This window comes from Microcaecilia unicolor, chromosome 6 (genome assembly GCF_901765095.1).
Source record: "Microcaecilia unicolor chromosome 6, aMicUni1.1, whole genome shotgun sequence".
Classification (NCBI taxonomy): domain Eukaryota; kingdom Metazoa; phylum Chordata; class Amphibia; order Gymnophiona; family Siphonopidae; genus Microcaecilia; species Microcaecilia unicolor.
The window spans coordinates 297,275,142-297,300,096 of record NC_044036.1 but is presented as its reverse complement, the minus strand read 5'-3'; the positions used below and the strand labels follow the sequence as shown (position 1 = coordinate 297,300,096).

The 24,955-nt window shown below is 45.1% G+C and overlaps 1 protein-coding gene across 3 annotated transcripts in view; it reads right to left on the bottom strand.

Moving 5' to 3' along the window:
* Window positions 1-24,739, bottom strand: part of ABCC3 (ATP binding cassette subfamily C member 3) — a 178,840-nt gene extending 154,101 nt beyond the window's left edge. For all 3 annotated transcript variants that reach the window (XM_030207972.1, XM_030207973.1, XM_030207976.1), the window contains exons 1-3: window positions 24,559-24,739; window positions 3,692-3,868; window positions 2,519-2,644 (exon numbers count right to left, since the gene is read on the bottom strand). In XM_030207972.1, the coding sequence (XP_030063832.1) occupies window positions 2,519-2,644; window positions 3,692-3,868; window positions 24,559-24,603 (348 nt within the window). In that variant the 5' untranslated portion in view covers window positions 24,604-24,739. The remainder of the gene's footprint in view (window positions 1-2,518; window positions 2,645-3,691; window positions 3,869-24,558) is intronic.
* Window positions 24,740-24,955: the final 216 nt, after the last annotated feature.

The window sequence follows — 24,955 nt, the reverse complement described above, 5'->3', positions numbered from 1 at the left end:
ACCGCAAGCTTTGCAAAAGACCTCTCAAGAGAAAAGGGGATCTACATCGGAAGATATAGGAATGGCTACAAGTGGTCCCTTTCCAATTTGGGGGTTGTTTGGCTGGAATTTACACATGAATTTCATTTTCTGAGCCTGCCACCCAACCCAGCCCCCTTCAGACTATATATAAACGCCGTAGTGAGACCACACATGCAGACTTACTGATAAAACAGCAAGGCAAACGTGGAAAATGAGCCAGCAGATCAGTATAATATCCAAAATATTTTAGTAAAGATACCGTATGTTAGACAGTTGCCCGACACATTTTATATATATTTTTTTTAATGTTACATTCTCATATGTCAGTTATGGTTTGACTTAATTTATTTGATATATTATTTATATATTTTATTTGTTTCAAATGTTCTTATCTACTTTTTAAATTGAAAGAGACTCTCAATGTTAACAATTCATGTCTATGTTTTACATGTACATTTTATACTTTTTGTTTAGTTTGATTTTTAATATTACATATTATTACTTGTTTTTATAATGCTCAGATTCTATGATTGTTTATTATAGCCCGACGCAGCCCTTCTTTGGGCAAAACACGGCCTGTGTCGGGCAAATGTCTAACATACGGTATCTTTAATAAAATATTTTGGATATTATTCTGATCTGCTGGCTCATTTTCCAACTTGCTGATAAATCCATGCAGAATCACTCAAATCACAGACCTTCAGATTCCTACACAAATCTGTGAATTCTGCTGCATAGTTTGTCACTGATGAGAAGGAAAAAGAGGATGAACCTGTTTTTTTTTTTTCTTTCTTCATACCGTGTTTCCCCGAAAATAAGACACTGTCTTATATTAATTTTTGCCCCCAAAAATGCGCTAGGTCTTATTTTCAGGGGCTGTCTTATTTTTTGGGAAACATTGGGGTTGGGTCGGGGTTGGCCTGCCCACCCTCCATCGCTCCCGGAACTAACCTTAAACACCTCCTTTCACCTTCGCAGCAAGCAGCAGCAGGGCAGGCCACACCTTCCTTCCGTGTCCCGCCCTCGCCTGACGTAACATCCGCGAGGGCGGGGCACGGAAGGAAGGAGAGGTCTGCCCTGCTGCTGCTTGCTGGGAAGGTGAAAGGAGGCGTTTAAGGTTAGTTCCGGGAGCGATGGAGGGTGGGTGGAGGGGGCCCCGGCGACCTCGGGTGGGGGGGGGCGGCCCGGGGGCGGCCTTGTCCGGCTCTCGGCGGCCCTGCTTTCAAACAAAAATTTGCTAGGTCTTACTTTCGGGGGAGGCCTTATATCTACCAATTCAGGAAAACCTCTACTAGGTCTTATTTTCAGGGGATTTCTTACTTTCGGGGAAACAGGGTAGTAGATGGCTAGTTAAAAGAACAATACCTTTGCAACTTGTATGAGAACTATATCAGCAGGGGTTAAATATTTAACAGTCTTATCAGAAATATGCAGCATGTGAGTAACAGGTTATTTATATTTACATACGCTACAGATCAATAAATTATTTCTGGATTACACCATTGTCCATCAGTAGATATGAAGGAGATATTCTAAGGACTGGGTTACATATAAATACAAAAGTTTTATCTGGCTCAGTTTGCCTGGTCCCTGACTAAATTTGTGCAGTTAAAAGCATAGGTCATACAAATGTAGCATTCCTAGGATGGGATCTCAAATGCCCAGGGGTTCTTTTATTAAGCTGCGGGGAAAAAGGGCCCTGTGGTAGCGGCGGGGGGCCTTTTGTCCCGCGCGTTAGGGCCCTTTTTACCGCAACAAATTCCATGGCATGGACATCTAAATCCTGATTTCATAAAGCCGGGATACACCTGTCTAAAATGCAGTACATTCATATGGCAAGGGGGTGTGGTCTGGGCGGGGCTAGAGAGAGGCAAAATATGGATGTTCAACTTCGATTTCAGAGGGGGAAGGGACATCAATGTCCAAAAAGATAGACGTTGCCATTTAGACCTGCTTCCCTGGATCAGTAAGTGTTAGAAAAGCACTCTGATTGTACAGAACTCCACTGGAGGGGGTAGAGGAAGTCAACCCTTTAAAGCCCCAGTGATTGCTGGAGCTTTAAAGTTTGTAGCTTATTATACATTTGATGTCCATCAATCCAATACAGGTCAATCCATGATTTGGCCATTTTGTATCATGAATGAAAAATCCTCTATCACTGTTGAAGGATTTTATCAGTATAATCATAGGTCCACTCACAATGTTCAACTCTGTCTATTTTTTAGTTTTCAAAGGCAATTGTGAAAAGTGAATAACTAAAAAAGATTGCTTGAATAAAAACAACTTATCTTATTATTATATGCCTCTTTAAATTACTTAAAAAAGAGGCTCCAAGGATAGCTCACACGCTGCTTACACGATCATGTTTCGAGCTGTCTAACCTCTTTCATCGCTCTGCATCAGGGCTCGCTATTAAACCCAGGTCCAACTCATTCAACCATGTCAATTCTAAAGACTTCTTACAAAGAAATGTTATTTTAAAATAAAGATTACCAACCATGGTGATTCCAAGAATTAGTGGAGTTACAAAGTAAACAGGCGGAGGGGCCTTAGTTTGTACAAGCCCATGAAAAGAGTAGAAGAGATCGGACCAGCACACGCCCCAAAGCAGGATACCCAGGACCTAAAAAAAAAAAAACCAAAAAACATAACTTAAGCAAATATCATGCGCTAGTTTCTAGATAGAGCACTTGTACGCCTCAAGGAGTTTATTTTATGACTGCAATCTTGAAAATGGGTTTCTACCCAACTGAAATGTCACTTCACACATGGACTATCAGACTCCGTTACACTAATAAAATGTCCCATCTTCCAGAGCAGGTATAGCTTTCAGAGATGAACAGAAGATTGACTTTCTCTAGTGTGTTCTATCTAGTTGGTTGCCAGGAGTCATCCTCAACTGGATGATACTTGGATCATCATCATCTAGGCAGTTAAATCTGGAATTCGTAAATGTGTGCTTAGCTGCAATCACTGACTGGCTGCTCTGGAATTGTCCGAGGCTGAATCCAATTAATTCCTTTGCGATGTGGGCCTCAGGTCACTATGTTTTGCCTCTATACATAGTAACATAGTAGATGACGGCAGAAAAAGACCTGCACGGTCCATCCAGTCTGCCCAACAAGATAAACTCATTCCAACAATATATATATTGTTGGAATAATCAGTATATTTTGTTAGTATACAGAGTTTTGTAACTTGCTTTGCGTTTTGCCATATTGTTATTTTTATATATATAATAAATAATATATTTCCATTTTGGCATTATTCCTTTCATTGGTGCACCCTGTCAGCAGAGCCTAAGGGCCAATTAGGTACTTTCATATTCCTTTGCAAACGAGTCCAGAATAACTGCTATTTTGTGATTATCTGCCATAGAAGTAAATTATCCTACATAATGGGGTTCTCATACCGGTTCTGGTACTTGTGTTTGTGATGCTGCTATATTTTTATATTTCTTTATTTATGTATGGGTCAGTTGCTTTACTATGATAGATTTTTCAAATTTTGTTAGGTGCTTCAGCTTTGGATGAAGGGTGGCACAGACAATTTGCAAACAAACTAAAAATAAAACAAATTCAGAACAATCACTGAGCTATAATGCAAGCACTGTCTACTCTTTTTTCTTTTGCAAAAAAGAGAACAGATAAACAAAATAAATCGCTCTCACCGTTTTGACCCTGTTGAGTCTGGAGAGCACGATGTAGCCTCTTCTGTTGTATTTGAGATAGAGCAGGTAAAAGGGTAACACTACCCACAGGTAAATACAAGGGATCCATGCTAGCAGTGTGTTCTGGAAACAGGGTGTAAGGTCCGGGCTATCCGTGTATATGGTCACATTGACATCCTGTAATAAAAAACAAAAGGAAAGCTGAAGTGTGGCCATCATCTATCCAATGGCAGTGAAACAGCTCAGTATTTGCCTGTGAATGATGCAACAACCAAAAAGACTAACAGATAGGCCAAGAAATGTGATCATACACTAGGTTTTGGTGGGTTTTGGATGGCTCACACTTTCCACCATCTGTAACAGAGTGGGATATAGTCCTGGGTTCAGTCTCTACAGTGTACTGCACTGACCACCGACCACTAGAACAAAAGAAACCTATCATACTGCCTATCATCCAAACAATATGCAACATAATTTACAATATGCCACCATATTTCAGAAACTCCCACACAGTCACCTCTTTGGTAGAAAGTGAGGCTATCATGTTTTGTGCCTGAGCTACACAAAAGCTTAAAACAATGAGATGTTCAAAGAAACAATCAAGCCAATATTCAACAGGAGTAATATGCTCACCAGCAGCTACTGAACGTATAACCTTAAAGGCCGAAAAACCTTTTAACCAGCTATTAGGCATATTTTCAAAGCACTTTGGGAGGCTAAGTTCCATAGGTTTCTATGGAACTTTGGAAGGCTAAGTGCTTTGAAAATATGCCTCAATGTTGCATAGATGTAACGTTTTTTACAGAGGGCAGGATGAGGAAAAGGAGTGGGGTTCAGAATACATTTCATAGTAATTCTTTCTTTATGTGCAGATACGGGTTTATTTGGTTTTGATGAAAACTGAATCTGTGGCCGGAATTCCCCCACACATTTTCGACCAAAACCAAAATCCAGGGTTCCTTTTCAGATGAGGGAAGAAGTCCCAGTACGTTTCATCATTTTATGAAGCAGATGTAATTTGTAATTCATTTTTGTTTCATAGCTGCCATAAGAACATAAGAATTGTCATAATGGGACAGACCAAAGGTCCATATAGCCCAAAATTCTAGTTATTGGAGTCAAGTAGAAAAATTCAGCTCCCCTGCCAACAGGGGACATTTTGGTGGAGATAAAGTCTGTATCTGAGTTCAAGAAAGCTTGGGATAAATATATAGGATCTCTAAGTGAGTGAAAGGGAGGCTAGATGACATGGCTGGACAGACTGCATAGGCCATACGGCCTTTATCTGCCTTCATTTTTCTCTGTTTCTATGTAAAGGTAAGAGTATGCAGCAGTCACTTGAATAGATCTAGAATCCCTTCGTGCACTATTTCAGAAACGACTCAGGACTGTTCTACAAATAAATTTAAACTGGTAGGGCTACTTTGGTAAAATGAAGGTTTGAATGCATAGCTAGCTCTATGTGGTTAAGGGTAATACACACAATCAGATAGAAATTTCTTTATACTGCAATTTTTAAAAGTATGGCAAAGATAAAGTGACAAAACACCTGATAAAGCATGACAGTAATCAGCATGTGAGAGATAAACAGGTCCTGTATGGGGCAAGAGGAAGGGACTATCACTCACAGGATGAAAAGGGGTTTCATCTAGTCACAACTGAGTTTTGTGTGTATCTATCTACTGCATCAGTGCTGTTCAAACTGCAAAATCAGCAGAAAATCTCCAAATTATCTTAATCTATCCGCTGTCATTCTCTAGTAACATAGTAGATGACGGCAGAAAAAGACCTGCACGGTCCATCCAGTCTGCCCAACAAGATAAACTCATATGTGCTACTTTTTGTGTATACCTTACCTTGATTTGTATCTGTCATTTTCAGGGCACAGGCCGTATAAGTCTGCCCAGCACTATCCCTAGTAGAATCATGAACCCATACTTCTAAAGAAAGCACCATAACCAACAACAGAAAACAGAGAAAGTAATCAACATTATAAGAAAGCTGATCCAAAATGGAATCTGAACAGAGATGAAAACATAGAAGCAGCTTTCATTAAAGGAAGCAATGAAATACAAAACCTGAAATATAGTAATTACTGATAAACACCAAGGTTGGGGGAGGGGGGAGAAAGTTGTTGTAAAAGCTCAAATTTTATCACTGAAGTCACTAAAATAACTCAGTATTTCAGGTTAGTAACTCCCATAGTAAAGGAACAACACAACTTGAAATCAACAGTGTGTTTGCAGCCCAATACTCCACAGGAGCCTTTCATAAAGGGGCAGGTGTGGAACAAATACAAGCTCAGTCTGGGAATCCTTCTCCCACCACCACCCCCAACCCCAGGAAAGACTCGGTCTCCAAATACCCTCCACCTCCTGAAGTCACATTTCATACCCACATGCCAAGCCTCTTAACCCCCCCCCCCCCCCCCCCTCCAGTAGCATACGCAGCAGTCCAAACTTGTCTGGATATTGTTCTGTGTACCCAGGCTACTTAGCCACCACAAATTGCCACCTGCACTCTCACAGCTGTTGAGGAAAATGCCTACTTGAGGAGCTGCTCTACCTTTTTGTCATGGGCCTGCTTGAGGGCCATATCTTCCCTGACTGGACTTGTAGTCTTCTTGGTCACTACAGTGACAAAAATGTCTACCTTGAGCAGATGAAAAAGCCTATCCAGCTCCTCTTGAGGCAGGATACAGAGCTTATCCAAGAGCTCAGCCCCCAGAGAATACCCTCTGGGGCCTCCCACTCTGACAACACCATGAGGGAGAGGGCATTGTGAAGAGGAAAGGCTTTGAGGGTGGGTCCCCTGAGACCCTCCAAAATGGAGTCTCCAAGTACAGGCTCCTATGCTGGCTCCACAGACATCTTGTAAAGAGTATGTAGGAAAAGCCCCAAAGGAACCCGGGGATAGGCCAGAATACCCCCGTTATAGGCAGGCATTCCCCAGGAAAAAACTAGAAATAAAGAACTACAACTCCCAGCATGCCCCAAGGGAGCCTGGGGATAAAAGAAACTATGTGCATTCCCAGGAGGCACCAGAGGAGGGCCGCAGGGGAAGGAGTAAGGCTGATTCTCCAACCTGGTGGAAGAGGTGGTGGAACGTGGGTGGAGAAAGAAGGGACTCCAAAGAACTTTAATGAAGAAAAGGGTGAGCAGCTGGGAGAAGGGCGGGGTGAAGAGAATATGGATTGGGCTCCTGAGGAGAGAGAGGAGGAGAGTGAGCCTTGCCCTATGGAGTTGACTGAACCGGAGAACACCCTGGAAGAGCCGATGGACTTTTCAGCTCTGGCTCAGCGAAAGCCAAGAAAGTAGCGGGGCCAAGCCGGGTCAAGCGGGAGGAGGTCAGGTAGGAGTATGACTGACCAAGAGGGTGGGACCCTAGGCTTTGAGCCTGCGCAGAGCCATTGTGTTTAGGAAAGCCTGGCTAAACTGAGCTGTATTTTGAAGGCTGGCTAAACTGAACTGTGTTTTGAAAGCCTGGCTAAACGGAGCTGTGTTTTGAAAGCTTGGCTAGAACTGAACTGTGTTTTGAAAGCCTGGCTAAACGGAGCTGTGTTTTGAAAGCTTGGCTAGAACTGAACTGTGTTTTGAAAGCCTGGCTAAACTGAGTTGTGTTTTGAAAGCTTGGCTAGAACTGAACTGTGTTTTGAAAGCCTGGCTAAACTGAGCTGTATTTTGAAAACTTGGCTAGAACTGAACTGTGTTTTTGAAAGCCTGGCTAAACTAAGCTGTATTTTTGAAGCTTGGCTAAAAATTGAACTGGGTTTGGAAACCAGGGTGGAATTGAGCCCTGGGTTTGTTTTTCTTTTTACTGCTACTCTCCAGGGGACCGGGAGAGATCCTTATTTTTGTTTTTTTTTTTAGAAAAGGGGAGCCATACAGGAGTGTGTTTTTTTGTGTTGTTTGGTTTTTTTTTTTGGAAGAGCTGCAACCCCGGGAGAAAAGAGGATCCACTTTACAATTGGTGTCAGGAGTGGGATCGCTTCGCGAACCTGTCGCTCGAGGAGGCCAAGACCAGCAGGACAGAAAAGCCCGACGGAGGGGCCAACGCTGAGAAAGGCGCAGACCCGTCTGGGGTTCCGGTAAGCGGGGCCTAGATTAGGGGAAATAAAAGGGATCATAGGAAAAAGGGAAACATAAGTAGTGAAACCGCACTTGGAGGTGTCCTCTGTTTTTTTCCCCCACCAGGAGTCGCTGTTCCGGAGCAAGGATGGACCCCAAGGAGATCTTCGCGTGGATGACGTTGCAGTTCCAGAAACAGCATGAACTGACGGGGAAGATGGTGGAAGACTCCTTGACGGCGGCACGAGAGCAGCAACAACCGGTGCTGAATATGCTCCAGGACTTTTTTCAGCGAGGGATCGAGGCTCCCAGGGGCGGTGGAGCCGGAGCAACTGGACCGGGACCAGGAGGAAGCGGTGTGGTAGGACCTTTATCCCTGAACTCACTTACTTGGGGAAAGTTGTCTGAGCAGGATAATGTAGATGATTTCCTGACCGCCTTCGAGAGGGTGGCAGTGGCCGCAGGATGGCCACAAGAGCAGTGGGCCATGCGGTTAGTGCCTTCATTATCTGGGGAGGCTCTAGGCGCCTTTAGAGACTTGGCTCCTGGGGACGCTGCCAACTATGGGAGGTTGAGAGAGGCCATTAAGGACAGATATGGACTAAGTACCCAGGCTTATAGGCGTAAGTTTCGGTCCACTAAATGGGAAAAGGGGGAAACCCCTAAAGCGGTGGCCACTAGACTGATGGACTTGGTAAAAAAATGGTTGGAACCTGAGCGCCACACCACGGGAGAGATTCTTCAAGAATTGGTAGTGGAGCAGTTCCTGCAGGGCCTTCCCAGGGAGATTAGGGCAGGATTGGTCCAAAGGGGCTGTAAGACGGTGGAGGCCGTGACAGCCGGGTTGGAGTGTTATTTGGAAGCCCAACAGTGGGGAGAACCCGATCTGGAGGGTGGTAAGCCCCGACCTGTGGGAGGCTGGGGTGCCAAAAGTTCCCTCTTTAGGCCAGATCCCCAGGGAGGGAAACCCGATTACGGCTGGGGTGGTAAAAAGCCCGTAGTGCCCTCAGGCCCTGGAAAAAAGGCCCCCTCGTATGAAGGAAAATTCTGTTATAAGTGTGGGAAGGCGGGGCACTTCAGGAGGGATTGCCCAGGTCGAGAGGGATGGACCTCGCAGGTTGCCCAAGGGTTTAGGCCTCGGTATACCGCCAAGGTGGAGGTGGAGGGTTTACCTATTGTAGCCATGTTAGACTCCGGGGCAGACCAGTCCATGATCTCTAGGAGGTTATGGGAACAAATAAGAAAGAGGAGGACAGGAGGTAAGGATACCTATGAGGGAGCAGTGGCTATTCAATGTATACATGGGGCCAGTACTCGTTATACCCTCCATAGGGTTCACGTGAAGGGGCCCACAGGGGAGATAGAGATAGCCTTGGCCGTTCTGCCCAGACTGCCACAGGAGATGATTTTGGGAAGGGACTGGCCCCCCTTTACCGAGTGTATTAGTGAAAAAAGAGTGTTGGTCACTACCCGCTCACAGGCTCGGCGAGTCCCTGAGGCTGAGGAAGAGGGAATAGGAGGTATTTTTCCTTTTCAAGGGGAGGTCTTAGGGGAGCCGGGAAAAGAGAGAAAGGGGAAAGCTTTGAAAAAAAAGGAGCAGAGGGGCAGACGGGAGGCCTTGGAGCAGGCAAGAAAAGAAAGTTATCTGCCAGTAGCCCCGAAAGAATTGAGGGAACAGTTTCCCCAGTTTCATAGGGAGCAGGCCACAGACCCTACTTTAGAATATGCCTGGGAAAGGGCACGCCAGGGGGAGGGCCGGGAGGTCCCTGGTTTCATGATAGAAGGGGACATTCTGTATCGCAGGGTACCCAATTGGGAGAACTCGGAAGCTGGGAGACAGTTAGTGGTCCCCCAAGCTTTTCGTCCCCTAGTAGTAAGGCTCGCTCATGATCACCCTTTGGGTGGGCATAAGGGCTCCCAGGCTACCCTGACGCAGATATTGGGGCGGTTTTATTGGCCCGGAGTTTATGGGGAGGTGGAGAGGTATTGCAAGTCCTGCCCCAACTGTCAGAAGGTGGCAGACCGACTACCCCCTAAGGCACCTTTAAAGCCCCTTTCTAGGGTGGAACAACCAGGGAGGAGAATAGCCATGGATATTATCGGCCCGGTAACAAAATCTCAGAGAGGCTTCCTCTATGTTTTAGTGGTTATGGATATGGCCACGAGGTACCCCTGGGCCATACCTTTGAGAAGCATATCAGCGAAGGTCATTGCCAGGGAACTGATAAAGATCTTTTGTGAGGTGGGATTCCCCCAAGAAGTTTTGACTGACAGGGGGTCCAACTTTATGTCAAGTACCTTAAGGCAAGTGTGGGAGGCTTTTGGGATACAACATATACGTACAGCAGCCTACCATCCTCAAACTAATGGTATGGTGGAACGTTTTAATAGAACTTTAAAGGGTATGTTAAAAAAAGCATTAGGCGAGGATAGGACAGGTTGGGACCAACTGTTGCCCTTCGTGCTATATGCCTACAGGGAGAAGGTGCAAGACTCATTAGGAGTTGCGCCTTATGAATTGATGTTTGGACGGAGGCCCAGGGGAATTTTAGATATTTTACAGGAACACTGGGTACCCCCGGACACCTCCGATCAGTCAGTGGTCGAATACCTGAGAGTCAGGTTAGATAAGTTACAGGAATATTCCCAGGATAGGCTGGAACAGAGCCAAAATCGTCAAAAGGAATATTATGATAAGGGTACTTGTGAGAGGGAGTTTGTAATAGGAGATAGGGTCCTTATCCTAATCTCAGAGGATCCTCATAAGTTTGCCTCTAGGTGGAAGGGTCCCTGGGTGGTGAGGAGGAGACTTGGGCCTCTTACATATGAGGTGGCGAACGAAAAGGGGCGGCTCCAAACTTTCCATGTTAACCTGATGAAACCCTGGGTGGCAAGGGTAGGCTTTCAGACCCGAGGGGAGGAAAAGGAGGGAGAGGAGTTGGGACCGCAAATAAGAGATATTTTCAAGCCCGGTGAACCAGGGGTTAATCCCCGGTTGACACAAGTACAAAAGAAAGAGATAGGAAGGCTCCTAAAAGGGTTTGATGATGTGTTGACGGCCTGCCCTGGAAATACTCACCTAGTAGAGCATGACATCATAACAGAAAGGGGTAAAGTCGTTCGGCAAAAGCCATATAGGCTGTCCCCCATGAAAAGGAGGGAGGTGATAAAACAGGTCCAGGAAATGTTAGACTTCGGGGTGATCGAGGAGTCAAATAGCCCCTGGTCAAGCCCAGTGGTGTTAGTACCAAAACCCGAAGGGGAGTGGAGATTCTGCATAGATTTCCGCCAGCTTAATAATATCTCTCAAGCAGATGCCTATCCTATGCCCTATATTGAGGAGCTGGTGGACAGGCTAGGATCTGCACAATATCTCACCACCCTGGACTTGACAAAAGGGTACTGGCAGATTCCCCTTACATCAGGGGCGCAAGCTAAGACCGCCTTTAGTACACCCATAGGCCTGTACCAGTTCAAAAGATTGCCCTTTGGCCTTAATTCAGCAGCTGCAAGCTGTCAGAGGCTGCTGGACAGGGTTCTCCGACCACATCAGGCATATGCCGCCGCCTATATGGATGATGTGGTAATACATAGTGGAGACTGAAACACCCATTTAAACCAGGTAGAGGCAGTGCTGCAGGCTTTTAGGGATGCAGGTCTCACCCTGAACCCAAAAAAATGTTATTTTGCGCAGTACCGGGTGAAGTATTTAGGGTATAATGTGGGAAGGGGAGAGGTCCGGCCCTTATTGAATAAGGTTAAAAGCATCCAAGAGTTTCCCAGACCAAACACTAAGAAACAATTGCGTAGATTCCTGGGGATGGTAGGGTATTACCGCCGGTTCATCCCTCATTTTTCCGCAATGGCCACTCCCTTAACTGACATGCTGAGAGGGAAGAATCCGGACCACTTGAGGTGGGGAGCGGAGGAGTTGAGGGCATTTGAACAGATGCAGAGGGCCCTGTGCCAGGAACCTGTGCTAAAGGCAGTGGATTTTGAAAAGCCCTTTGTCCTTCAAACAGATGCTTCGGGGAGGGGGTTAGGCGCAGTGCTGTCCCAAGAGCATGAAGGGGAGGAACACCCGGTGCTTTATTTAAGCCGGAAGCTCCTGCCTCATGAGGAACATTACTCCACCATAGAAAAGGAGTGTTTAGCCATACGATGGGCAGTGCAGGAGTGTAGTGTCTATTTAGAAGGGAGAAAATTTAAGTTGGTAACGGACCATGCTCCCTTGAAATGGTTGAATGTGATGAAGAATAATAATGGGAGACTAATGCGGTGGTACTTAGCATTGCAGCCTTTCCAATATTCTGTGGAGCATCGTCCCGGGCGATGTTTAGGAAATGTTGATGCCCTGTCTCGGGTGGAGGAGGAGGAGGAAAAAGAATGCGGGGGTGGAAATTTAAGGGGGGGGTATGTAAAGAGTATGTAGGAAAAGCCCCAAAGGAACCCGGGGATAGGCCAGAATACCCCCGTTATAGGCAGGCATTCCCCAGGAAAAAACTAGAAATAAAGAACTACAACTCCCAGCATGCCCCAAGGGAGCCTGGGGATAAAAGAAACTATGTGCATTCCCAGGAGGCACCAGAGGAGGGCCGCAGGGGAAGGAGTAAGGCTGATTCTCCAACCTGGTGGAAGAGGTGGTGGAACAAGTGGGTGGAGAAAGAAGGGACTCCAAAGAACTTTAATGAAGAAAAGGGTGAGCAGCTGGGAGAAGGGCGGGGTGAAGAGAATATGGATTGGGCTCCTGAGGAGAGAGAGGAGGAGAGTGAGCCTTGCCCTATGGAGTTGACTGAACTGGAGAACACCCTGGAAGAGCCGATGGACTTTTCAGCTCTGGCTCAGCGAAAGCCAAGAAAGTAGCGGGGCCAAGCCGGGTCAAGCGGGAGGAGGTCAGGTAGGAGTATGACTGACCAAGAGGGTGGGACCCTAGGCTTTGAGCCCGCGCAGAGCCATTGTGTTTAGGAAAGCCTGGCTAAACGGAGCTGTGTTTTGAAAGCTTGGCTAGAACTGAACTGTGTTTTGAAAGCCTGGCTAAACTGAGTTGTGTTTTGAAAGCTTGGCTAGAACTGAACTGTGTTTTGAAAGCCTGGCTAAACTGAGTTGTATTTTGAAGCCTGGCTAAACTGAATTGTGTTTTGAAAACCTGGCTAAATTGAGCTGTATTTTGAAGCTTGGCTAAAATTGAACTGTGTTTTGAAAGCCTGGCTAAACTGAGCTGTATTTTGAAAGCTTGGCTAGAACTGAACTGTGTTTTGAAAGCCTAGCTGGACTGAGCTGTGTTTTTGAAAGCTTGGCTAGAACTGAACTGTGTTTTTGAAAGCCTAGCTGGACTGAGCTGTGTTTTTGAAAGCTTGGCTAGAACTGAACTGTGTTTTTGAAAGCCTGGCTAAACTATGCTGTATTTTTGAAGCTTGGCTAAAAATTGAACTGGGTTTGGAAACCAGGGTGGAATTGAGCCCTGGGTTTGTTTTTCTTTTTACTGCTACTCTCCAGGGGACCGGGAGAGATCCTTATTTTTTTTTTTTTTGAGAAAAGGGGAGCCATACAGGAGTGTGTTTTTTTTTTTTGGAAGAGCTGCAACCCCGGGAGAAAAGAGGATCCACTTTACAATCTATAAGGCCTCAGTGATGGAGTCTATAAGCTGGGACAACTCCTCCAGGTGAAACAACCGGACAACCAGAGATTCCTACAGCTCCTCTTGAGAGAAGTGCTCCAGCTCTGAGCAGTCCTGCTCCAGAGGAAGGAACCCCAAGCACTCCCACAAATACCAAGCCTGGCATCCTGAAGGGATAAAGGACCTTTCACAAGAAATATCCATATACCTCCTATGTTTGCCCCCCCCCCCCCCAAGGGAATGGGCCCTGACGGCTCCCCAGACTCCCAATCATGTGTGTTCTGAGCCATCGCCCTCTGCACTCCCATGGGTAAAACCTATTCACCTTGGGGGTAGAAGACCCTTCCAAATTCCTCTCCCCCCAACACTGGGAAGGACTGTTTGTCCCTGCTCAGGAAAATGGAGGAATGGCAGCAAAATGGTCGCTATTCCCACACATTGGTCACTACCACAAGGTTCAATTGGGAGTACCCAATCCAATTCCAACAGCTCCTCAGCTGCCGTTCCCAATAAAACTGAGAACAGCCTGTCACATGGGGCAAAGGAAGCTGGCAGCAGTGCTGAGCCACCAGCTCCAACAGACTGAACAGCAAGTCAGCACACATGGACCCCATGGGTCTAACTTGTCTCCCAGCTCCTGGGACTCTTAATAGGCCTACTGCTGTCCCCCTGTTCTTCAAACTCTGCCTGGTGTGGACTTTTACTTTTGTTTTCATTCTTTCTTTCTTTATTTTAGAGAACTTTTTTCCTCCAACAAGCAGTGGAATAAAGCCAGTCCAATTGGAATTAAAATACTTTTTTTTTTCTTGTGCTGCAGGAGAGCCCATGGTGGACAACAAAGTTGTGGTGGGGAGGGGGGGGGGGGGCGATGTTTGGGATACAGCACGGATCTGAGCCAGAAGCCTCAGCAAGCAAAAGCCTGTGAGTATAGCTGGGTACTACAGAGGGATAAAACACCTCCTGGCTCCACTGGGGTAAGGTCTGTGGACAGAACCCCAGGAGCAAGGTCCTTAAGCTCAATGCAGGCTGTGAACCGTGCTTTGGGGAGATAGGCCTAGGGACTATTGCATGAGTTTAGACCAATCTTTACCATCTGCTGGGGCCAGAAAAATAGAGAATTTTGGACTGCACCAGCCCTTATACCAGTGATGTAATTGGAATGGTTCAGTATCTCTATCTCCATCTGCTGGAAGGAAGAAGTCAAACACACTGGTGTGGACCAGTCTGGCAGGTACAATAAGGAAAACATAATTACCATAGGGGCAATTCTACAAATTGGCACCTCATTTTCGGTGCCACAAAGGATGTGTTTAGTGCTGATTCTCTAATGGCCTAAAGGTATGACTAAGCCGTTGCAGAATGCTAGTGTAAAGCCACTGTGGCATGCCAAAAGTCAGTCACACCAACTGAAGTCATGTCAATACCAAGCGTAAGTTGGTGCACCTAAGTGTGCCATGCAATGTACACAACTGATAGTATCGTATACGTTGCACACATCACTAGACAAAACACTCTTGAAATGCCCCTGCTCCACCCACATTAATGCCCCCCCCCCCCCCTTGCAGTTGTGCACTGGGGACTAGGTTCAGTAAATGGTGCTCAAAAAAAGAATTGCTGCTGAAACAAAATAGGCACTATGCACTCTTCTATAGAGGGTGTGCATCCTTCCTTTATAGAACTGCGATTAGCGCCAATTCTCACAAAATGCCTTATAGAATAGTGCACAGCCAGGTGCACGTGCAAATTTGGAGTGCCAATTAACATCAGGCACCCAATTGGTTATTAGCACCCAATTGATGGTTAAGAAGCTCGTTAGTCAATTTATTTGTGTGTGCATCTTGGCAGAGCATTCAAATGTGGGTGTGCAAATTTGGAGGCCATATCTAGAATCCGAGGGGGGGTGAGTGACTTGGGTGCACTTGTTCTAGCATATGCGTATGCCTTGTAGCGCTATAGAAATGCTAAATAGTAGTAGTAGTAGCATTTACACGTGTGCCTGCCGTTTATTAGTGCCAATTACACACATAACTGCTAGTATTTCAACAAATTTGACAGGCTGTTGGTGCCTACTTTTAAGCACCAGCTTTTAGCATTGATTTTCATGAGCTCAGTACAGCCTGATTTGTATACTGTGCTCCATGCACACACTGGTGTGTCATCGTCTCAACGTGCAAGTTAAGGCTTTATTCTACAGCACAAAATTTTTAATGTATGCAAAATGACCTTTATGTGCACAGACGCGCCTAATCCTAAAAGCATATTCAGAATATACAATATTGATCAAGCTCCCTGGTCTGAGAGATATTATCGAACAAGATCATCAAAGTTTAAAAAAAAAAACAATTGTTGCTTGGATCCTAAATCAAACTTAGATTTGGATGTTTCAGATTTAGTGGCAGATTACAGGTATCTTAGGCAACAGAGGATTATGGCTCCTTTTACAAAGCTGCGTTAGGCGCTAACACACACCTAAAGCAGCAAAAAAATGGACTATCACGAGATGCACGACAGTCTGTCGTGGTAGTTTTTTTCAATGTATCTGTGCTAAATATGCATTAAATATTTTTTGTTTTTTAAAGGGATGTGTCAGGCAGAGCCGCTGACAGACAGAGCCAGGCCTGGGGCAGGGCCGCTGCAGCCGCCGCCACCCCCCTCCCCCACTTGGGACACAGCCACCGCTACTACCTTCCTGCGTCAGTGCGTCTGTTCCTCCCCTGCCTCCAAGCGTGGGCCTGGCGCTGGGATCTTTCTCTCTCCTGTTCCTGTCTGCCGAGACTGGATTATCGCATTTAACGTAATCACCCAGGTCCCGACAGGAGCAGGAGAGAGAGAGACCCCGGTGCCGGGCCCCCCCCCCCCTCGGCAGCCCAGGGAATTCTGCCCCCCCCCCTCAGCGGCCCAGTGCCAGAGGTAAAGAGTGGGCATTCCTGCGTCCTTGAGGAACACCCAGCCAGCTGGATATTCAGGATATCCACAATGAATATGCATGAGCTAGATATGCACACACTTGTCTCCTGGATATTCTGAAAACCTGATTTTCTGGGTGTACCTCAAGGACTGGGTTGAGAACCACTGCAATAAGCTAGTCCTTTATGCCACGGGGTATCAAATCACAATTTTTGATTGTAAATCAAGGTTGGTATAACCCATCACTCTTATGTTTTAGTTCCAATGCCTAAAAATCCCAAACATCTAAAATTACAAGGTGCCAACTTTTTCGCTTGAGTGTCGCTGTTGATTCAGCCTTTGCCATGGTTCACTGAGCCTATTGTGCTGCTACACACATTTGCATCTCCTTGTCCTCAGAAAGCACTGAGGTGTCTCTTTCCCTTCTGCTCTACATTTATCACATGATCAGCTGAACAGCATATAGTGTGTACATAACACTGAGCAGCTTGGTGTAATAATCTCCATGTGACCTGTGTTTAGCAGTAGCTGTTACAGCATCTAGAATCAAACTACACTGTCATTGCTGCATGGTTCATGAAAAGTTAGGACTATAAACCAGAATTAGCATAAACAAGTTATACAAAAATTATTCAAAGTAGTCAAAAAAGGAGTGGATTATGTAGAATTACAGGAAGTCCTTGCCAGATTAGGGAATCGGGCAGCTAAATGTACACTGATACTTGCAGAACGTTGAGATGAGAACTGAGGGATGTGCTAAAAAAAAAAAAAAGTTACCGCTGGGTTAGTGCGGGAGCCCTTACCGCCACCTCAATGGGTGGTGGTAAGTGCTCTCCCCACATGGCCACATGGTTAAGAGCAATCTTACCACGTGGCCATGTCTTTTTTTCAGCCTTTTTACCTGCTGTGGTAAAGGGCTCAGTGTGAGGCAAAAAACAGCCCCCACTGCTACGCAGGGCCCTTTCTACTGCAGCTTAGTAGAAGGGCCCATTTATGCAGGTGTCAATTAGGCATTTACGTCCTGAATACCACAACTAACCGCATGAGAGATAGCCGGCTGCATTAACCTGGCTAAAAAACGCTCACCACCTCTGGCTGAATATCGACCCCACAGACGATAATATTCAACCAGCAGCATTGTGTTTTGTTTTGTTTTTTCAACACTGGTCATTGCCGACTTACTTGAGTTTGGATGTACAATACCAACATTTATCCAGGTATCGGCACTTAATATCCAGATAGTCAGTGGCCTTTTCCCACAGATTCTATATATGACGCCTTGAGTTACACGCGCAAATCTGGGTGTATTCTGATTTGCGCACATAACTTAATTTGATAACGAGCCAATCAGCGCAGATAATTGGATGTTAACAAGCAATTATCAGAACTAATTGGCAATTAGAATTTACGCGCACTACTCGCTAAGTGTATCCTATAACATAGTCCATGCAAATTCTACCGTGTGGATCTCAAAAGGGAGCGTGGCTGTGGGAAGAGCATAGGCAGGTCATGGGCATTCCAAAAATTTTTGCACACTGTTATAGAATAAGCTGCTCTGTGCCTACAGTTAGGCGTGAGCATTTACACCAGCTTTTCATTGGCCTATATGGCTGTGCCTAAATTCTAGTCACATGGACTTAGGCGTATTCTATAAACCACGCCTAACTTTAGGCACAGTTTACAGAATACGCCTAAGCATGTTTTCCTTTGGAATTGATTTTTTTAGGTGACATATTGTGAAGGGGAGGATAAGGGTTTTGAAAAGATGGAAGTGGAGGAGGGAGAAGGAAGGAGGCTCAAGAGCCGAGGGAGACAGAGCAGAGCCTTACCTTTAATCATTCCTCAGAGAGAGAGAGAGAGCGAAGGGAAAAGGTAGTGCCCCTAGAAAATGGAGGTGGGAGAAGGACTACATTTCCCAGCATCCCCCGGGAAAACCCTGGTATAGGGATTATTGGCCCCAGCATTCCCCAGGAGAAGGCTCTGACAAGGCAAGGGAGGGGCACCTGGAACATAATCAAGTAAGAGAGGAACAGCCGCCCAGAGTAGAGGAGAATGAGCCCATGGACTGGCAGGCTGCTGGAGAGAAGGAGCAGGAGGCAGGCTCTGAGGAACCCAAGGACCTTTCTGCCTGGGCTCATGCCTTGAAAGCTAAACTGAAAAACCAGGTGAACTCTTGGTGTCAGAGCTGGGCTGAAAGTGGAAAGGGGAAAGGTCATGCAGGAGGAGGGTCAGTGAAGTAATAGAGTGACCCAGAAAGGGGGGGATCTTTTCCTCTTTCCCAAAGGAGTTCAGGCTGTGTTCTTTGAAGATACTGTGGGTCTGAATTGAGTGCTAAGGCATTGAGCACTGTGGATTTTGAACTGTTGGGAAAACAAACCTCCTTTTGTGTGGGGGAGGGAAAAGTAAGCTACAGTGGGGGTTTTTTTCTTTTTGTGGGCTGAGGCCCACAGAACTGTGTGTTGGGAACTGTTTGCAGAAATCCCGTGGGGGTGGACAAGATACAGGGATTCTTTTTGGGGTGTGAAGTTGGACTACAGAGGAACCTATCTGTGGGGACTGTTAATTTGGCTCCAACTGATTTGTGCAGCAGCTGAAAGGGGACGTGGTTGTGTTTCTGCTGTACCTGGGCCCTGAGAGAAGAACAGGAGCAACTGGGCTGCAGGATTCCTTTTGAAAGTTACTGAACTGTGAAGCCCTGACAATAAAGGAGCTTGGTGACTTTTACCTTTTTGGAGTTTATTTTCTTTGAGCCCTGCCCTGTGGACTGCAGGGGGCCGGGAGGCTGAGTGGCCAGGGTGGAGGCAAGATCCCGAAGACCCTCGTGCGGAGGGCGAGATCTTTCACAATATATAGAATTAGGTCCTTTGTGGTTTTAAATTAGCCAGATAGTTATCTGGGCACTGCCGCTGAATATTTGTGATGCTCGAATAACTTCCAGCTCTGCCCTCACTCCGCCCCCGGACCACTCCAGCACTAACTGAGTGCCACAGCAATCTCCCCAGATTTTTAGTGGAACTATCTGCTTATGTGCCACTGAAAATCTGGGTATCATCTGGTCATCAGAGATAACCAGGTAGAAGCTTCTCCTTCCCAGTTATCTCTCACTGAGCACTGGCCTCAAAGGGGTTGATATTCAGCCAGCTCAGTATTTTACTGACTATTGCCAGTGTTATGCGTAGAAATTCAATGCCAGGCCATGTCTGGGCTCAGGCACTGAATTTCCAGGTCTGTGGAGCCAGCTACACCACAGCCAGTTAAGTACGATATTTATGCTATCCTATTTATGCACTGACATTGGCCGGTTAAGTGCTGAATCCGCCCGGAACACCCCTAAAATAGTTGGTTTTGTGTTAGGCGCCTGGTTGTTTACTCTTTTCAAAAATACTAGGACTAGGGGGTATGCAATGAAGCCACAAAGTAGTACATTTAAAACAAATCACAGAAAATATTTCTCCACTCAACATGTAATTAAACTCTGGAATTCATTGCCAGAGAATGTGGTAAAAGCAGTTAGCTTAGCAGGGTTTAAAAAAGGTTTGGGTAATTTCCTAAAAGTCAATAAACCATTACTAAGATGGACTTGAGGAAAATCCACTGCTTGTTTCTAGGATAAGCAGCATAAATTGTATTGTACTGTTTTGGGATCTTGCCAGGTATTTGTGACCTGGATTGGCCCCTGTTGGAAACAGGATGCTGGGCTTGATGGACCCTCGGTCTGTCCCAGTACGGTTAGCCCCAAACAAGCGATTTAGCCAGCAAGGAGCCATTTCTGGATGGCTAAATCACTGTGAATATTGACACCATAGAATTAAAAAACTGATGGCCAGTGGATTTGTACTGGCCTTTAATTGAAATATAAGTCATTTTGAATATTACCCTTACATATAAACACTGTTAACAGTGCTGTCCCAAGAAAACAGTGGGATCATGAGCCTGACACAATTGTGGAGAAAGAAGATATGATCAAGTGGCACATTCCTATTTCCACAGATAAATACTCAGTACAAGAAAAACAGACATTGTGTAAAAGTATAAGAATTGTATTATTAACAGAGATGTCAGTGCCTGTTGTGCATTGAAAGAGAAGATCCTCAAGTACCAAGAAATGTAATCACAGGCCAAGACAATGTGGCAGACTGATACAGAAACTGGTACAACTATTACTGAGTGCTACCGGCCTGATTAAAAAGAATTTCCAAGTGCATCTTGATATGGTGTCTCTGCATATTTTATACCTTATGAACTTCAGAAGGAGGTCCTCTGACACAATACAAGTGTTGAGACAAGCGTTGGCAGTAAATTTGAGATTGAAATCATCTCCAATATATCCTGGCATAGGGGTGAGGTTCAGTCCTGTCACGGCATGCAAAATGTCAATCCCTTTGGAACACTGCCCTAAATTAAACAGCTATTAGATTACAGGACTCACTGTGGTGTCAGATTATAGTCAGTTGCTTTTGCTGTAGTACTCAGTTTGACACATTTGGGTTAATAGTTAAACCCAGCAGTCTTGCTTTTTTTTTTTAATGGCAGCCACAGCATTTAAATCATTCACATATATTCAGCAACTTTGAATATACCTAGGACCACTGAGCTAACGGGTGAATTCTATATACGGCACTGAAAAAATTGACGCCGAACAAAGCACTATTATTTAAGCCGCTCTTAAGGTTAGGCGTGGTTTACAGAATAGCGCTTATGCCTGGGTGTGGCCATGTGCACCAACTGAAACGTGGTTCAAATGCATGCACCTAAATTAGACGCATATGCCCCCTCATTCTATAACATGCATAAATATTAGGAACGCCCATGACCCTCCCATTTCGTGCCCCCTTTTTCAACTCGCATGTAAAAATTAGGATCGGATCCCACATATATTCTAATTAAATCTAATTAGTGCCAATAATTGCTTGTTGCAAAGCCAATTATTGGTGCTAACTAATTCATTATTTAATTAAATTTGTGCATGCAATTTTTGGTGACTTTTATGGAATTAGGGGGTAAATGTATAGTGGCTACATTCAGTCGCTATCCATTTAAGTAAGCAGCTTAATTTAGAACCAGCCTAGCTATACAGACAGCAGCTGAGTCTCAATATTACTGGGCTAAACACTCATGCTCCACCCCGGGCAGTCTGTAAGAATTTTCAATGACACTATAGGCTAGATTCAATACATAGTGATTAAAGGATGCTTTATTCACTGCTTGGACAGAAGGATCCGACATGGTCCGTGTTTCGGCATAATCAAACACCTGCCTCAGGGGTCACAATGATGTTCAAACAAGTTGTGAATAAGTAAAACTGTCCACAGCACTCCGTTCAAACAAGTTGCCTTTCTGTGACCCCTGAGGCAGGCGTTTGATTGCGCCGAAACGTGGACCGTGTCGGGTCCTTCTGTCCAAGCAGTGAATAAAGCATCCTTTAAGCACTATTTCCTGTGGTGGAGTGTCTGCTGGCCACCCTCTACTCCTGTTTGGTTGTACTTTCTGCGTGGAAGTATTTCCTGTTTGCTGTGCTAGATTCAATAAATTGTACCCCACATTAGGCATTGAAATGATCTGCACCAAGCTAGTATTCTACAAAGGGTGCTCTGTGTAGAGCATCCTTTACAGAATTCTAGTTTAGCGTGCATTTTGTGCCTAACTTTGGGCAGGAGCATTTATGCCTGCCAAAGGCTGGTTTAAATGCTGGCACCCAACTGATGGAAGTTAGGTGCACAAATACAGGTATTCTATCACATCGAGCCTAATTTCTCCAGCCCAAGCTCCAGTTGTGCACTATTGGGCTGATGCTCAGATCTCCTGAGCGATAGGGAGCAGCGTCCAACCAATACCACTGGAAAAGCGCTAAAGCTTAGCTCCCCAATACTCAACACTAATGGTGTGCAAATAGTATTCGCACTGTGAGACTGAAAGTAAGGGGGAGGAACGTGCCTGGTGCACGCGCAGAAGAGTTTTGCGGTAAACACAGTTCTTATGGGCGTGCCCAGGCAAACCAGGAAGTGAAGCACACATTCACATCATTCTTCTGCGCCTTCAAGTATAAGCTTTTCCAATTTTTTCCCACTTGAAAGACTTATATTTAAGTGCAGAAAACAGGTGCTAATGTTTTCTTTCATTTTCATACATTTGTTTTTCACTCCCAGCAGTAGAGGATTGCATGGGCTTCCTTACATTTCTAAAATAAATCAAGACCGGCAGATTTTAAGCTGAAACAATTAGAAATCCTCTCTTCAAAACACCCCAATGCCAGCTCTGAGCTGGTGTTAGGTTTCCAGCTGTAAGGGCAGGATTTGTTTGTATGCTCTTCTCCGAGCATTGGGAGGGAATAGGAAATTACCTCATTTAAATTTAAATACAATTTGCACTCATCTTTGGATCCTGCGCTGCAGCCTTCTGAAGATTCTGCACAGATTAACGCTGGCACCAGTCCAGCACTAATGGACTCTAGCAGCAGCATTAGGTTCTGAGCATCAGTCCATATGAAATTTAGGTGCACATGTTATTGAATAAGGCATTGGGCAGGTCTGCGCATAACTCCTAGTTACTGCCAATTAACTGCTTGTGAACTCCAATAACTGATTGTTAGAGCTTGATTGACAATTAGTTTACACGTGGCTCTGGGATCTGTGCCTACATTTAGGTGACCTATACAGCGGGGGTATATGTATAATGCTGCTGAAAAGTCATGAACAGGGCACATCCATTCATATGTTTAGCAGGACTTCCAACGAACTCTGTTAAAGCCTTGTAATGTGTGCAGAATTTGGCAGCATGCCTACTTACTGATGCAAAAAGAAGTACAATAGCAATGCCAAAACCCATACCTAAATTTTGTGATAGTGTAGGATAAAAGAACTTTTAAATAAATAACATCTCTTGGCATAGGCCTTTTGAGTATGCCTCTCTCCCCCCACCCCCCTCCCATCTGTAGCTGCTACTGTAACTGTTTCTTGTTCATGCTTTTTCTTACCTCCAGTCACTATTTTTTGGGTTCTACCCAAGCCTCATGCCATTCATCTCCCTGCTGCTTGTACTGCTGCTACCAATCCTCATGATCCTTGCAATCATCAACTACTGTTGTTATCTGCATCCCCATCTCGAACACTCCATAAAGCAGAGATAGCAGTTACAACCTTCCTTGGTGGCTTCTTCCAACCCTTTCCATGGTCAAGACCCAGGCTGGTAACTACTGCTTGTCTCCCACTGATCCTATTTTTCTTTTCTATAGGAGGCTTCCTCAGTGGAATCCGAGAGCATTCATGCATAGGAGCCAACTTTTCAAAATGATCGGTGTTGCTACATACAACACAAATAATGCTCCCTCACAAAGTAATGGAGTTTGCTCAATATTAGGGGCGCTCTGGCACCCACAGAGCTGGCACCTATGTATCCGTGTGCATTAACATCCCTCAGCACTACACGTTTACCCAACAAGCGCTCCAATAAAAGTAACCACACACGAGAGAAAAAGAGAGACTCAGGGAAAACAGGAAATGACTCCACAAGTTTTATTACCGGTCCAATGTTAGCCAATTAAAACAAAACAAAAAAAGGACCCTAGATGCGTCAATAGAGCATTTAAATCTTGAAAAAAATATACAATGACCTCTTTTAAACATAAACAAATAACATAAAATATAAATCCACGAGCCCTAGATGTAACTGTTTAGTTTATCTCTATCTTCTTATTTCTTAGTTCTTTCGGAATTAGATAGAGTCCCTTCTACCTCACTAATTAAAGCTATGCAATGGATCTGGGGAAACCAGCTCTCCAGCCCTTATCCTGAAATGAAACTGCTATTGGCCCCACCTTGTGGGAAATGACCGCGTTCCTCTCTACAAGTTTCACAGTTTGGAAGAAAACAAAGATTCAGATGCTCGTGGAATCACAAAGTGAAAATCGCTGTAAAAATCCGAAGGAACATAGAACTCACGGAATAAAACTGATGTAGTAGAAGGGTACCGATTAATATACTTTTGGATTAGCACGTGTTCTATAAGTCTATGCATGCCACTTGGAGTATTTCCTGGGGAAGGGCGAAAGGGACAGGAATGATTTAAGCAGCCATCCAATTACTGCCAAAAGCAGGTTAGCTGCGAGAGACTAAGGCAGTTCAGGTATCTTCATCCGTGCGAATCTGAGCCAGTTTCATTAAAACAATGAAATCCAATTACATAGTAAAAAAAAAAAATCCTTCTATATAAGCCACAAGTACAAAAACGGGATGCCGCTTTGATAGATACAAGTCATTTGAATCTAAAAACTTCCTTACCCAAAATCTGGATCCCTGATCCCCATATCCACAGAAAGCATCCATCAGTGCTGTCAGCTTAACTCAGTTCTGTTTCCAAACAAAATACCAGATACTGTAAAATATAAGAGCTCCAGAAATATTGCAGCTGAGGTTATATAAGCCATGCAACAGAACTAGCCTGAGCCTCGCTCCTGTCATACAAAGCAGAACTAAAACATATTAACTTCCTACTAAGTCTAAAAGTAGAGCCAGACGCAAGAGGGTGGGTCCGCAGAAGAGAAGGGCGTTCATTACCAAAGAGATTATGCTATGGCGGCTCACGAGGCACATTTTGCATCTTCCAATGTGCTTTTAAGCCTGCATCCATCTGGTGGTACCTGTGCAGGCAGCCGAGAAACAGAAAGTCTACAACGAA